The 15,637-nt window shown below is 46.1% G+C and overlaps 2 protein-coding genes across 2 annotated transcripts; both read left to right on the forward strand.

Moving 5' to 3' along the window:
* Positions 1-362: 362 nt before the first annotated feature.
* Positions 363-1,867, forward strand: C8R40DRAFT_1174745 (kinase-like domain-containing protein; the record flags this gene model as incomplete). Its single annotated transcript, XM_046232230.1, has 5 exons — positions 363-625; positions 682-1,205; positions 1,267-1,385; positions 1,434-1,620; positions 1,677-1,867. The coding sequence occupies 5 exons, from the start codon at positions 363-365 to the stop codon at positions 1,865-1,867; spliced, it is 1,284 nt and encodes a 427-aa protein (XP_046082419.1).
* A 12,332-nt stretch (positions 1,868-14,199) lies between these two features.
* Positions 14,200-14,826, forward strand: C8R40DRAFT_1054935 (uncharacterized protein; the record flags this gene model as incomplete). The annotated part of the gene is made up of 1 exon (XM_046224964.1): positions 14,200-14,826. A coding segment is annotated over one exon (627 nt), but the record flags the coding sequence as incomplete, so codon positions are not given.
* Positions 14,827-15,637: the final 811 nt, after the last annotated feature.

Consider the following 15,637-nt stretch of genomic DNA (forward strand, 5'->3'; position numbering starts at 1 on the left):
ATCGGTTTATTTTAGTGACTGCTCCGGATTACTTTTGTTTTTGACATCTTTGGATTTGGACATCCGCTTGAATGGTAAACCGGTAAAGCTCAAAGTTGTACATTATTGGGCTATCTATCGTGACGTCTTTATTCTGCTAGTTGCTGTCGTACTTTACTCGACCTGGCCTTTTCTTGATGCTTTCAGTTTTCATGTCCCTCAATAATATTACTCGAAGTACGTAAATTGCATAAAGATTTGCAGCATCTGTTGTGGTCAGTGGGCGACTGATTGCAGGCTTCATGTTCTCAATCCGCCATGCCTGTCGTCCCTCCCTCAGAATTCGTCGGTGTCCTTCTCTCCTTCCCAGCTCATTCCGAAATATGTCCAGCAAAGTTCCTTCAGATTGCATGAAAATGGACCCCGTTTCCGGTGTACAGAATCAGGAATTCTATGTTGATAAAGACGGGACGAGTCGAGTCGACTTGAGTTTTGTGGAAGAGCCGCTGGGTCTTCCAGGTTCTGAGGGTTACGGATGGCCGCAACTCGAGTTTGGGGACAAAATTGGGCCCGACCTGCGCTATGAAATCAAGCGCAAACTAGGGTGGGGTATGAATTCTAGTACATGGCTGGCTTATGACATTGGGTGAGTAGAAATTCACTTTTCTTCATCCAACCGTCTTTAATTCATTTACAACACAGTGTGAATGATTATGTCGCCATCAAAGCCTTAACGGGGTATGCCACAGAATTACGAAGTCGAGGACGTATCTGGGAGTTGGAGGCTCTTCAGCGCGTGTCAGGATCTAACAACCATTGTTTACATCTCCTTAACGAGTTTACACATCCAGGAAAGGGTTCTTCAGGGGAACACTCTTGCTTTGTCACACCTGTATATGGTGGAGACGTCAAAACACTATGGGCACAGCACAAGAACTTTCCGCTTCCCCTTGCGAAACGAATGCTCCTTCACACCCTTCGTGGAATTGCACATGCGCACAGTAAAGGCGTCATCCATACTGATCTCAAGCACGACAATATATTCTTCTCTTCGCTATTGTCTCGTCAAGATATAGATGCCACTCTAGTATCTAATCCTCCACGTCGAAATCCTCCTGAGGCTTCCATGGATGGTGCCGTATGCTCTGCGGTCACTCAACCCCTACCTCCCCCAAGCTTGGATGATGCAATGAAGTGTGAGTACTTGATCGCTGATTTTGGGAGTGGTATGTTATTTAGTTTGTTTTATTTTTCGTGTTTCATCTAATTCCTGGTGTTCCCATAAAGCCCAACTCTTTGATAAACCTAAGGAGCTTGAAGTCACATCAGCTCCCTTGAGAGCACCCGAGGTTCTTCTGCTTGGATCTTGGAATGAAAAGGTGGAAATATGGACATTTGGTTGCCTGGTATGTGAAATTTATTGTTGTTGAGAGCGGGTCCATCAATACCTGTAGATCTTTGAATTTGTCGTAGGACGGTCTTTATTCCGACATGAGAGTTTCAGAGACCCGGTTAAAGATATTACGTTGGACAATGTCGCCTATCACCTTTATCAGATGGCGTGTTTTCTTGGTGAGGTAGATTTTCCTCCAGAGGTGTTGCAGTACAGTAGACTTGCATCAACATATTTCAACACTGATTGTAAGTGTGTTTTTCCTCTTTGTATCGGGCATGTATTAAAATTTGACCACCCCAAGGCACTTTCAAACATGCTCTTCCTCTGCTATTGTTTTCCATAAGAGGGCAAATTAACAGCACTAAAAAGTTCAGTCCAGAGGATGTGAAGAGCACGAATGAGATTGTGAAACGGTGTCTCGAGCTCAATCCGGCCGATAGGCCAACAGCCGCTGAGCTATTGAACGATCCTTGGTTCCTCGGTGTAGAATGATGATAGATTTCGATGTGTAATGAAAACCCTTGCTCATTTGGAAACTAGAAAACTCCTCAATTTACATCGTGCTTGTTGACAACAGGAAAATAAATTTGGCTGGGTGGTAAGAGCTACCCTCATGATTGAGGACACGTTCATGATCATGAGCACTTTGCTTCACCGACTCTGAAAGAGGAGGTCCTTGTAGGTAGCGATCGGTAATCTGGCAGGAAATTTCCTTTTTTGGATGTATTAAAATCGGGTCTGTAGATCGGAATGCAAAGCTGTAGAAACACAGCTTTAGTTATATCAAGGGTGTGTTTTTGGGGGGTAAAATGCATTGGCATGACTAGGCATGACTCCATTCATTTGGCCAGCATGAACTAAGTTTGAGATTAAATGTTGCTGTAAAGCAGTATTAAGAGTCATATTATGAGTTTTCAAGAATATATGATCATGTAAAACAAGATTTGACTTACTGCAAGTCATTGATGACCGAGTAATATTTTGAATAGAATTTTGCTGCCATAAGATATGTAATGGAGTATGGCTGTGCAGAGAAACATGTATGTTGAGTCAGTGCAACTGATGTAATGAGTCATTTTGAGTCTTTGAAGGAAAGAGTAATATCACTAATATATCTTGAAATATCCAATATGCAGGTTTGTTGAAAGTCATTTTTTACTGCACTTAATTCACAGTTGATATTGTCATTCAATGTCTTGAGTCAATCTGTGATATTGATAGGGGGAGTATATATAGCTTCATCAGAGTGTAATCTATTGTACAATAATGTCTTCAGTCATAGTTTAGAGGCAAGCTCTGCTCATGATGTATCACTATCCCCAGAGCTGTTTCTGTAGTCATTGGGATTTCTCAAAGAAAATGCAGTTGTGGCTCTGGTTTTAAAAAGGATCTGGACATTGGTTTATGGTTAATGGTATAAATCAGTTTCCAGTTCTTCATTTGTTTGCATTGGAGTAACATATACTCAGAGTCTATTTTGGTATCAGCAACATCCAGCATTTTTGTTAGGTCACTCATTTTATCCAAGACAGACTTGTTGCCACATCTGCAAAACCTGTATTTTGGCTAAGGGTCTGAAAGCAGTTGAGAGCATTTCCCAGCAGTGAAAGCACTCAGAGCAACCTGCTCTCAGTGCTTTCAGTACTGGGATTGGCTGGGATCTGCTCTCAGCCCTTAGCTAAATATCCATGTTTTGCAGATGCCAAGAGACAGGAGTGTTACAAAAAGTTCCATTCTACAGTGTCTTCATGCAGAAATTTGTTGCAGGTTCTGGAGATTTTGTCATTATCACCTTTTATCAATGATATATCCCTATATTGTATGCCTAAGGCAGTAAAGAATATTGACAAGTTTAATGTTCAATGTATTTTCCCTGATTGAGAATGTACAGTACTGCTTTAGCAAGTATTTGGGATTTGGGTTTGAATCACTTGTTTGTAGGACAAGCTCACAGTGGGTACGTCAGAGTATGCACAAGATTGATTTCAGTCTTTGTCATTTTTATTCTGGTGGAATTGTTATATTGAATAATTTACACAATATATAACTATCAATTAAGATGAAAATGATACAATTCACAATGCATTGTTGAAGCTGAAGCTGGCAATAAATAGTCCATGTCTTTCATTTTTGCATATATTTTATCTGAGGTGTTAAGTCAACTTAATCTCAGTTGGTGGTGTGGCAGCTGTGGGTACCTGTTAAGTCAAGTTAATCTACTGCAATTAATCTATATGAATATACTTCAAGTTTACCTCAGTTAGCAACTGAGGGAGTTGAGTACTCTAAACAGTGTAATCTATGTAGAACTGCATAGTATCAAGTAATAACACTGTCTCTCAGTTATGTGGGTCCCCAAGTGGGATCACAGCTATATCAGTATGTACAGAGTATGTTCCAACATGACAAAGTTACAAATAGCCTTTGATAATCCTGCATTCCACTATGCTGCACTCTGTTTCTTTAGTTACTATGGCCACAAAGGATCAGCAGTGCAATGGCCTGCAATCGCATGTATAAGACCTAGTCCTCCATTTGGTGTGACAAAATTCAGGGACATGGGCCACTAGCACAGATCTTGGTTAGTATTACATAACACCACAGATGTATCAAGGACTCCGCCAAGTCCATGCCTCAGTGCCCCGCTCTGCCGCTTGGTGTTCCGAGATCTACTGTTGATTGTAATCTCATCCTTATTGTTCTTTCTTGCTACACATTCCCTTTCTATTAGGCTCTCCCTTCGCTCCTCATTGTTGGCAACACCGCCACTCCAGCTTGGCTGCTTCTGGCTCTTTTCCTTCTTTACTCTCAATCTCTGGGGACTAGCGGCGTAACGGCGGTGTTGTTAATAACTTCACTAATGTCCCACTCAACCTTCTGCTCTTAGACACCTTGTGGCCTCTGGCACGGCTTCACAGTGTACATGATCTTAACAGACTCCAAAACCATGACAATCACCCTTAATACAATTTGATTCCTAATTAATCAAAATTTGTCCTTTAGCATTGATTATAGTGAGCTTATCTTAATATACTATACTTTGATTCTAGATACTTAAATTTGAGACATTGTAAAATAAGAAAGAGTCACAAGCAAAACTTGATGTTTTGTATCAAGGACTCCAAGATCACTGTATACATTATACCACTAGAATATATCTTACAAAATGACTTTTCTTTCTGTACTTCATTCTCAACCTATCAATTGTCCATTTTACAAGCTCAAAATGTTAAACCCTTTCAGAGTCGGGGATTGCCGCATTTGCGGTGCTAAAGGATATGAGTACCGGCAATACCTCTGATTTCGACAGTGTTTGGCTTTGTTTGTTATCTATATCAATTAGGAAAGATTCCAAGCCGCGAGTAGTTTGGCTCGTACAGGCTTGAAAATACAGCAAATTCTCTGATTTTTTCTGCGGGATCAACTAAGAGAACCATTTTGTTTGAAGTGTTGCAAGCAGAATTCTTATTTTTGGTGTTTGAAAAATTAATTGAACAATGATCAATCCAGCATACTTTTTGGGGCACAATTATCATAAATCTGTTTCCAACACTTCGAGTAGAATTTCAGCTTCTGTATATGTCATTTTGTTTGAAGGGAATTGGAGCTGATGCTGCTGCGCAATATCCCAAATACTCCATCAGCGGAATCAAATGTGGCAGGACGCGCTTAGTACATTACGTAAAGGCCCAACGCGTCTTTGTTGATTAATTCCTCGCCCTCTCGCAGCCTTGATAGCTTGGTTGATGGCTTGAGGTTAATCGAGCATCCAATGGGGAACTAAAAGAGTTGGAAAATCGCGTACTTACAACTTTGCAGGCATCAGAAAACCCAAGAAAACCAAGGAGAATCATTTCCATCTTCCCACTTCCAGCATCTGTCCTGAACACGTGTCAGCTTCCTGTAGCAAGGCATCCATTCCTGAATCAGACCGTTTACCTGCAGAGAAGATCCGTGCCAATGGGTTCTACAAGAAGTTGCGCAATCTTTGAAGACAATTCAGTCGTTCTGAATCTGTACGTGAAGACTTAGAGATGCGTGTCAGGCAGCAATTCCACTACTTCAGGATTTATTCACTCTCTCCAAAAGGATCTACCGATGCCCGGCAGCAGATATACGAGTTGGACAGAGAATTAGTCAGGAAGCAAGAAAAGTTAAGAAAAGAGAAGCTTAGGAGTGATGATCTGTGCCGGACCAGGGATAACTTGAAGAAGACCGTGTCTAGGGTGCCAAATCACGTCAAGAACGCGACTGAGAAGGCTCTGGACAGATTCACGCGTCAATCAATCAAAGACAAGAATATTATCACACCCGGAATGCGTTTGTGCATTATGGACCTTGTAGCTGATGGAGCCCCCTCACTCAGACAAAGTCAACCATATGATTCACAGTGTTGGGAAAGCACTAGGAATTAGTGTTGTTGACAATGTCAGTGATAGATCAACAGGTCGCGTTCTTTGCTCCGCCAATATTGCTGCTTGCATTCAGGTTGTTCAAGCAATTTATAAAGCACCTGGTCGGTTACTTATTCAAAATTAGATAAGTACTCACAACATTCTTCTAGCGATTTCAATTAGCGGAAATGGGACCTTGCACAAGAATCTCAATTATGAGTCTCGACATACAGCTGTCATTGATCCCAACACTGGTGAAAAACAGATATATTTTCTTGAAATTGCCTTAGCACCCAATCATACCAGTGAGGAACAGCTCAATGGGTGGGCAGATATAATATATGAGATGTATAAGACATATTGTGCAAGTCCAGAGGGTGAGAGGAATCCACTCACCGAGCACACATTTTACAAAAAAGTTCTTGGTATGGTCACTGACCATGCTGCCAATCAGAAGAAGCTTGCATCACTAATTGTTGAGCTTAAACGCTTGATGGACCGTGAGGAGCGAGGCAAACAGGCAATTAAGAATATTGCACCCGAGGAGATTCTTCGAGTGGTAGCAGAGCTTTGTTAAGATCATGTACACCGTGTAACCGTGCCAAAGCTACAAGGTGTCTAAGTGCGGAAGACAAGTGGGACAGTAGTGAAGTTATTAACAACACCACCGTTACGCCGTTAGTCCCCGGAGATCGAGAGTAGAGAAGGGAGGAACTGAGAAGCAGCCAGGTCGGAGCGGCGGTATCGCCAGTGACGAGGAGCGAACCAGAGAACGTCTAAGTCCTAAGGTTATAGTAGAGAGTACTCCAAGGCGTTGAGCCTGAAGACTTAGAGAGGAGTTAAGTTGGGAAGGGAGATCTAAGTTGATCTAAGTTGATAATTAAACTGAGGAACTACAGTAGTGTACAGGCAGTATTTATATCTACGGAACGGCGCATCGGTGCGGAGCGCCAGACTAACTACTAGGAGCTATACGAGTAGTACCTGCAGGGTAGAGTAAAAGACAATAAGGAGAGACTAGAACGAAAGAGTAAAAGACAATAATGAGAGACTAGAACGAAAGGATATGTGTAGCGAGAAAGAACAATAGGAAGAGATTACAATAAGGAATGGATCTTCGGAATCCCAAGCGGCGGAATGGAGGCCCGCAGCATGGACTTGACAAGCTTGGAGTTCAGAAGATTAATGCTGCAGGTGGGCCAGCTGCTTGGGATGCCCTTTCAGAGGCAGAGAGGATCTGTCGAAATGATTAAACGTACCATGAGGTGCTCCGTCATTTCGGTGAGGAGGACTTTCAGAAGCTTTCTTCAGAGCAGCAAGCTGAAATCGAGTTTTTTACTTGGTGTGGCTGTTGTATGCACAAAGACCTCAACGCCTGTCATAAAGTACGCAGCCCCTATCATTTTCCTTTTCTCACCGTCTCGACGCCTTTACTTGTACGATACATCATCCCATCACTGTCAAACCCCCATCGATTACTGATCCACCTGACCCATCTTCTCCTTCTATTGGCTTCCGCCACCTTCCTTGTTCCTAAACTGTACAGTATTACATCGTTGTTTCTCGCAGACCGGATTATGTATATATAGCCAACCCTCCACAGCCTGGTCCCTTATCTTGACCTCTCTGTCATTATCTGGGACCAGGTATGTGCTTACTTATTATTACCTATGACTACGATACTCAATATATCTCTGTCATTATCTGGGACCAGCCTGCCGCCGTTCTGCTTAGTCGCTCCGCTTTGTTGCCTTGTCCAGTTGCTCTGCCTCACCGTTCTGCTTAGTCGCTCCGCTTTCCTGCTCCGTTAGTCACTCCGCCTCTGCCGCTTCGTGACATTAGGTCAAGATCCATTACTGCACTGACAGCCTACCAATAAGGTTGTCCTTGCAGGGTCTATAGACACCACGTCTTCCCCAGTTCCGCCCGACTCCGAAACACCTGTTGCCAGTATAGACTGCTCCGCACTCCCGCACGCACTTGACCCCAGAGACCAAGCTCACGCCCATAACAACGACGATACTTGGCGCGATTGCCAGTCTCAACCTTGCCCCAACGCCCTTTCGAACTCAATCCGAGAGCCACTCACTGTGAGCAATATAACCTTCCTGCCGATTCCCCAGCCCCGATTGCCTACTCCCATCATGTCGACTCCTATCCCGCCTGCCCCAAACACCTCTGCGGAGGATCTCATGGCTCAGCTCATCAGACAAGTGTCATGCCTTGCCTGATTTTGCTTCCTTACCTATCATATTCCTCCTTACTACCTCCCTATATCTCCCCACTGTATACCCAGAGCTCCCCTTGTCCGCTTTTACCATTATGTAATATGCCACATGGCTGTCACATGTATAGTATTTAGGCTGGGGACTCCCCTCGGAGCTCCCCAGCGTGTTATTGTCAAATCTTATCTGGAAACTCTTCCAACCTGGCTTGGTCCCTGTTAGTACAGTCTACTTGTACTTGCTAACAGGGCCTGACACGTCTCACCTGTCATACATTTCCTCTTTATCTGTTTCCCTCAACTCTGTTTCCTTCACCTCTGTTTCACTCAACTCTGTTTCTCTTCTCTGTCTCACCTCTCTGAACACCTCTCTCAACTTCCTGAGCCTCTCCTACGACTTACAGTCTACGTCGAGGCTCCACACCCCCAACCACCTCCATCCTCACCAACTACACCTCCTTCCCCCACTCCAGGACCTTTGGCTAGGTCCACCCAAGCTCCGCAACCACCACTGGTCAGGCTCCCTACACCAGTAGCGGCATTTATCCCACCTCCCCTTGTACGGCCTAGGCAGCTGTCCTGCTTGCTTAGGCCCAGTCCAGATAGGACGAGAGCAGGCCTTTTGTGCCAGGCCTCACAACAAGTAGCTAACCTTGCTACAGCTATGGAGGAACGCTCATCCTCTAAGTCAAGCATGAACAAACCCGAGGTTTTCAAGGGTAAAGATGGCGCTGAAGCCCGTCGCTTCATGGCTCAGTTCCAGAATTGGGCATCAGAACAACCGGATCTCGCCAAAAGCCAAGTAAAACTCATCAAGTCCGCCTTGGGCTTCTTCACAGAAAGTGCCGGAGATTGGGCAACTCCCCATCTGCTACATTTCAATGCGGAAAATCCCCCTTTCGGAGGAAATTGGGAGGCGTTTCTGAAGGAATTTAGCCAACGGTTTGAACCAATGGACCCAGGTATGGAAGCCCGTAGCGAGATCAAGAATCTCAGGCAAAGTAAAGGACAGACAGTTGCGGAATTCGCTCAGAAGTTCAAGGATATCGGAGATCGGACTGAAATGTCTGATATTGACTTGCGGGAACGTTTCTTCACTGCATTACTCCCAGAGATCCGACAACACCTCATCACCGTAAACATTGCCCAAGGAATTGCTCCGACTCTGAAGGAGGCAATCAAACGGGCCATATCGGTGGATGTCTACCTGCACGATCCCACCATGACTGGCCGGAACTCTGGATACCCTCCCACGCATACCGCTCATACTACCCCTGCTGACCCCCACGCTATGGACATTGATGCAACCCACACCAGTAATGGGAATACTAGGGAAGCATTCCTAGCTCGCATGCGAGGACGATGCTTCGGCTGCGGTGCCCAAGGTCATGTCAAGCAAAACTGCCCACACCGAGAAACCACCTGCCGCTACTGTGGACGTCGAGGACATCTGGAAGCAGTCTGCCAAGACAAATTCATGGGACTCGGACGAGACCGAGGCCGACGCCAGCAACCTCGACGCCAACAGATATCCGCTACGGGACCCGCGCCATTCTCCCTATTCCCAAACGAATCCGTCCAAATCGCGTCCTCGACCCCAACATCTGCTCCTGCACCCGTAGCTGCTACTCCGAGCCCCCCTAACCAGGACTTTTCCAATCAGATTGGTCAAATAAGGGAATTACTTGATCGTGCTAACGCTATGTCCTCCTCGTCCTCTGGCTTTCAACAGGGTTTTTAAAGAGGGTACCCGCTTCGGCTGCACCGAGAGTACCCCGTAATCAGTTTGTTATGTTCGCTACTTCCTCGTATGACTCGCACCCATCATGTACAATATCGTCGATTCGGGAATTAAACTCTACTTCCCCACATTTCCGAATTCATGCGAGACTAAGAGGAAGGAATCACAGTATAACAACTGCAGCCATGGTAGACTGTGGAGCTACCGCCCTGTTTTTAAACCAAGACTTTGTCACCCGGAACCATGTAAGATGTGCACCCCTCCATAAACCAATCGACGTTTTCAATATCGATGGAACACCTAACCGAGCTGGACGGATAACCCATTTTGCACGTCTAGCACTCACAGTGGATAATCAAGAGCGATGGATGGACTTTCTGATCACCAACCTAGGAGGTGAAGACATCATCCTTGGACTCCCCTGGCTACGGAAGGTAAATCCGGAGATTGATTGGGAGAAAGGACGACTTTCAGTAAAGCCTCCTCGAGTAACGATAGAAGAAGTCCCAGACGAGGAGATCTTGTACTCTCATCTAGCCGCCACTCACACAGAAACCCCGATCCTCGAACTCCCGGAACTGGAACCTCCTGCAGAAAACCCCCACATTGAGGTGCCACTAGAAGCGACCCTTGAACCGAGTGAATCAGCAGCGGTGGAAGAACCACCAATACACCGAATTCGAGCCAATCATAAAACTCGCCGGGCATGGGTAAAAGCAGGAATTCTAGAGGAACAGACGGAGGAAGTCTGGTGCGCCGCAGGATTCACTTACTCCCAGCAGCTAGCAGAGGAAGCCAACCGAGACAAACCCGTTAAAACCTTTGAAGAAATGGTCCCTGAGCAGTATCGTGATTTCAAGAAGGTTTTCTCAGAATCTGCCTCCGAACGATTACCTGCCCACCAACCTTGGGACCATGCAATTGATCTCGTACCTGGAGCACCGGCAACCATGCGTACCAAGATTTATCCCATGTCCCTAAACGAGCAGGAGGAGTTGGATCGTTTCCTAGAAGAAAACCTACGGAAAGGCTATATCGTCCCCTCAAAATCACCAATCTCATCACCGGTCTTCTTCGTAAAGAAGAAGGATGGGAAACTCCGTTTCGTACAAGACTACCGGAAACTGAACGAGTACACTGTGAAGAACCGATACCCTCTCCCATTAGTTGCTGACATCATTAGCCGACTTCAGGGAGCCAGATACTTCACGAAGTTTGATGTCCGCTGGGGTTACAATAACATACGGATTAAGAAGGGGCATGAATGGAAAGGCGCGTTCGCAACAACCCGAGGCTTGTTCGAGCCTAAGGTCATGTTCTTTGGTCTCACAAATTCCCCTGCCACATTCCAAGCACTTATGAATGCTATATTTGCTGATCTCATTGCAGCCGGCAAGGTGGCAGTCTACCTAGATGACATCCTTATCTTCAGTAACGATCTCGAGGAACACCGACAAATGGTACGGGAAGTATTAACTCGGTTAGAAAAGCACGACCTCTACCTACGACCAGAAAAATGCGAATTTGAACAACAACAGATTGAATACCTCGGACTCATCATCTCAGAAGGGGAGGTGAGAATGGATCCGGTAAAAGTAGCGGCTGTTCGCGACTGGCCAGTCCCTACTAATCTTCGGGAACTACGAGGGTTCTTGGGATTTGCAAACTTCTACCGACGCTTTATCCGGAATTTTGCCAAAATAGCATGACCTCTGAACGACCTGACGAAGAAAGACACCAGCTTTACCTGGACCGACACTCGACAGAAAGCATTTGATACCCTTCGAGAAGCCTTCATCTCCGCACCGATCCTTGCTCTATGGACACCAGACAGGCCTACTCGAATTGAGGTAGACGCATCAGGCTTTGCCACGGGAGGCGCCCTTATGCAGAAGCAAGACGATGGCCAATGGCATCCGGTAGCCTTCAGATCGGCATCCATGCAGCCAGCGGAACGGAACTACGAAATCTAAGATCGAGAAATGCTTGCTATCATTGAAGCACTGAAGGATTGGAGGAACTTTCTAGAAGGACTCCCTCAACCATTCGAACCTCGAATTCTGGCGCACTGCACAAGACCTCACCCGCCGACAAGCCCAATGGGCCCTCTATCTGTCACGGTTTGACTTTCATATGATCCACCGCCCTGGCAGAGTAAACACCCAAGCTGATGCTCTCTCCCGCATGGCAGTTCATCATGTATCGGACAGCGATGATAACCGACAACAGACAGTCCTTAAACCTGGCCACTTCGTAAAAATTGCAGCTTCGATCCTACAGAACCCCTTAGAGGATCGTATCCGGAAAGCCTCAGAACGGGAGGCACAGGTATTGGAGGGTCTCAAAACAGTCAAAGAGCACGGACTACAGCGCTTGGCCAATGGGATAGCCGAATGGGAAGAAGACAATGGGTTGGTCTACTACCGAGGTCGAGTATACGTACCAGCAAACGACGACCTACGCACTGAGGTACTCCGTCAATGCCACGACAATCCAACTGCAGGACACCCCGGACTACACGGGACACTCGACTTGGTCAGTACCCATTTCTGGTGGCCTACGTTGCGCTCTTTTGTGGAAAAATACGTTGAGGGATGCGAGGTTTGTGCCCGTAAGAAGATCCAGCGACACCCACGGGCCGTAACTCAACCATTAGATGTACCATCCGGTCTATGGGAAGAGGTAGGGGTTGACCTGATAACACAGCTACCTAACTCCCAAGGCTACGATGCTGTCTTGGTTTGCACAGACCTGTATGGAAAACAAATTCACGCCATTCCTTGCACCAGCTCCATCACAGCCGAAGGCGTTGCCGATATTTACTACCGAGAGATCTTCCGTCTCCATGGTCTTCCTCTTCACTTTAAATCCGACCGCGGACCCCAGTTTGCAGCTAAACTCATGCGATCCCTTCTCGCTAGGCTAGGAATTAAATCAGATCTAACCTCCGGATACCGTCCTCAGTCTAATGGCCAAACCGAACGAGCAAATCAGGAAGTAGAGAAATACATCCGCCTCTATGTAGGACGACGACAAGATGACTGGGCAGAGCACCTTCCCATGGCGGAGTTTGTGATTAACTCACGGACTCATTCTGCGCTAGGCATGTCCCCGTTCGAGCTAACCTACGGCTATCTTCCCCTGTTCAATATCCCAGTGGGCCAACGCAGCGGTATTCCAGCTGTGGATGACCATATACGGATTCTCCGAGAAGCGTGACAAGATGCCGGAGCTGCCTTACACCTAGGAAAGAAACAACAGAAGGAGGGATACGAACGCGGGAAGCGGAAAGCTCATCAATTTAAAGTTGGAGACCTAGTCTGGCTCAGTGCGGAGGACATTAACCTTCAACTTTCCAGTGAAAAGTTAGGAGATCGACAGCTTGGCCCTTATCACATTCTGGAGAAAATTGGCCCTTTAGACTACCGCCTTGACCTTCCCCTATCCCTAGATCGCCTCCATCCCGTCTTCCACGTCGATAAACTATATCCCTGGAAAGGTAACTCCATTAATGGCGAAATACCAACACCACCAGAGCCGGTATACTTAGAGGATGAAGACGAACCGGAATACGAAGTAGAGGAGATCTTAGACAGCCGGGTTCGATGGAAGAAGTTGGAATATTTGGTTAAGTGGAAAGGTTACGACGCAGGGCACAACTCTTGGGAACCCGCAGCCAACTTCAGTCGCGCACCAAAAATTGTTCGGGCCTTTCATAAAAAACACCCAACAGCGGCAAAGCCTTGACCATCGAGGGCAATGGTCATAAGGAGGGGGGTAATGTCATAAAGTATGCAGCCCCTATCATTTTCCTTTTCTCACCGTCTCGACGCCTTTACTTGTACGATACATCATCCCATCACTGTCAAACCCCCATCGATTACTGATCCACCTGACCCATCTTCTCCTTCTATTGGCTTCCGCCACCTTCCTTGTTCCTAAACTGTACAGTATTACATCGTTGTTTCTCGCAGACCGGATTATGTATATATAGCCAACCCTCCACAGCCTGGTCCCTTATCTTGACCTCTCTGTCATTATCTGGGACCAGGTATGTGCTTACTTATTATTACCTATGACTACGATACTCAATATATCTCTGTCATTATCTGGGACCAGCCTGCCGCCGTTCTGCTTAGTCGCTCCGCTTTGTTGCCTTGTCCAGTTGCTCTGCCTCACCGTTCTGCTTAGTCGCTCCGCTTTCCCGCTCCGTTAGTCACTCCGCCTCTGCCGCTTCGTGACAACGCCCATAAAGGTATTTACTCTTAACTCTGAGTCAATAATAGAAACTTACTTTGCTTTTAGGTGCTACTGCTTGGATGGCACAATACTGGGAAGAGAACCACAAAACCCCTCCAATGCTGCTCATGAACAAGGATAATGCAGCAGCTGCAGAATCTGGAAATGCAAGTGAGAAGGCACGCATCGAGAAGGTCTCCTCGCGTGGTGGTGTTAAGCTAACGAGTTGATGGGACTCCTACTGAAGCATAACAACAGCAAGAAAGGTCAACAGGATCGTCACGGCATCTATTTCGAAGCCCGTGAACACGTCGGATTCTTCATACGGTTTCCAGATACTTCGAACACGTGCTATCAATTACATTGTGATGCTGCAGCAGAAATCCTTGTTCACTTACCTGTCTATCGTGAAATGCTCAAATTTATTCGCAATGAAAAGGTCTCTGGAAAGTTTAATCATCTAGAATATAATGTTTATCAGGCCCTCCATGATATCCCCACTCTTACCGAGCTTGCTGGACAGTGCATCACTTTTCCTTACCTCCGAGTTATCCGATGTGCCAATATGAACCACCTTGACACTGGACCGATTCACAGATCCTTATTGGCACACCTGGAGAAAGTTCGATCAAATCCTAAACTTCTCTGTGGCCCCAATGCATCATATACCACAGGATCACTTGATGGGCAGCCTTGGGAACATCCTGAGGCTGTATATTCTGTTTTGGCCCTATCTTTGCAGCTTCCTGATCAGCATGGTATTGTTATTTACCTATTCGAGGGTGCTGTCATATGCATGCAATTCACCCATACGCTTCCCGGCCCGGCCCGGAGCGGCCAGACTTCGGAATAATAACCTTGTGACCATCATTGTATTTATTTATTGTTCCGAGCTTTCATCGAGGTCTTCTGACTGTATTTGGGATGTATATAAGCTAGAATACTTTGTACGTTGTAGTCAAGCTTGAAATCAAGTGTACCATCTTATCCCAGTCTTTAATATCTTCTTTACCCTTTGCTCCCGGACTCCCGGATCATCAGGAACCCCATTTAGGCTGCTCATCCCAATCTTGCACTCTTGCCATAATTCCCGGGGACACCAACAGTGTGTGAAGGGTGTTGCTAATAGCTTCACCGACGTCCCACTCCCAGTGTGTACTACAGGCCAATACTCAGTTCCGGACCTCGGAGTTATCCCGGGCCATTCCCGGGCCAGATCCGGCCTCAGAACCTCTATAGCTATTGACCTGTAGGCACGGTCTTGTCAGGTGCTATCAACACATGGACTTGATTCTGCACAGAAATCATTGGCCGCAACCTATCTTCCAATTTGTCCAACCAGCTTTATATTCCATCAACAAACAATTACAATGAGAGTGCACTTTCTGACTTAAGCCAAATGAAAGTGAGAGCTCCAAACGCAACATTGGATTGGACAAATGCATGTATGACATTGAAGCGGAATCAGACAGGTGATTTTGTAAGGACAGATATGAATACTCTAGAAGCACAGACTTTTCTTTGAGGAATGGAGAGGGCTGAAGAGGCAAAGGGGAATGAAAAAAAGCGACGGAAACTGATTGCCAGTACTTCCCAGAAGAAAGTTGCCTACCATTGACAGATGTGACACAGATGCATAACCTTCTTGATGGGCTGTGTGATAA

Source organism: Lentinula edodes, assembly GCF_021015755.1.
Source record: "Lentinula edodes strain Le(Bin) 0899 ss11 chromosome Unknown C8R40scaffold_38, whole genome shotgun sequence".
NCBI lineage: Eukaryota > Fungi > Basidiomycota > Agaricomycetes > Agaricales > Omphalotaceae > Lentinula > Lentinula edodes.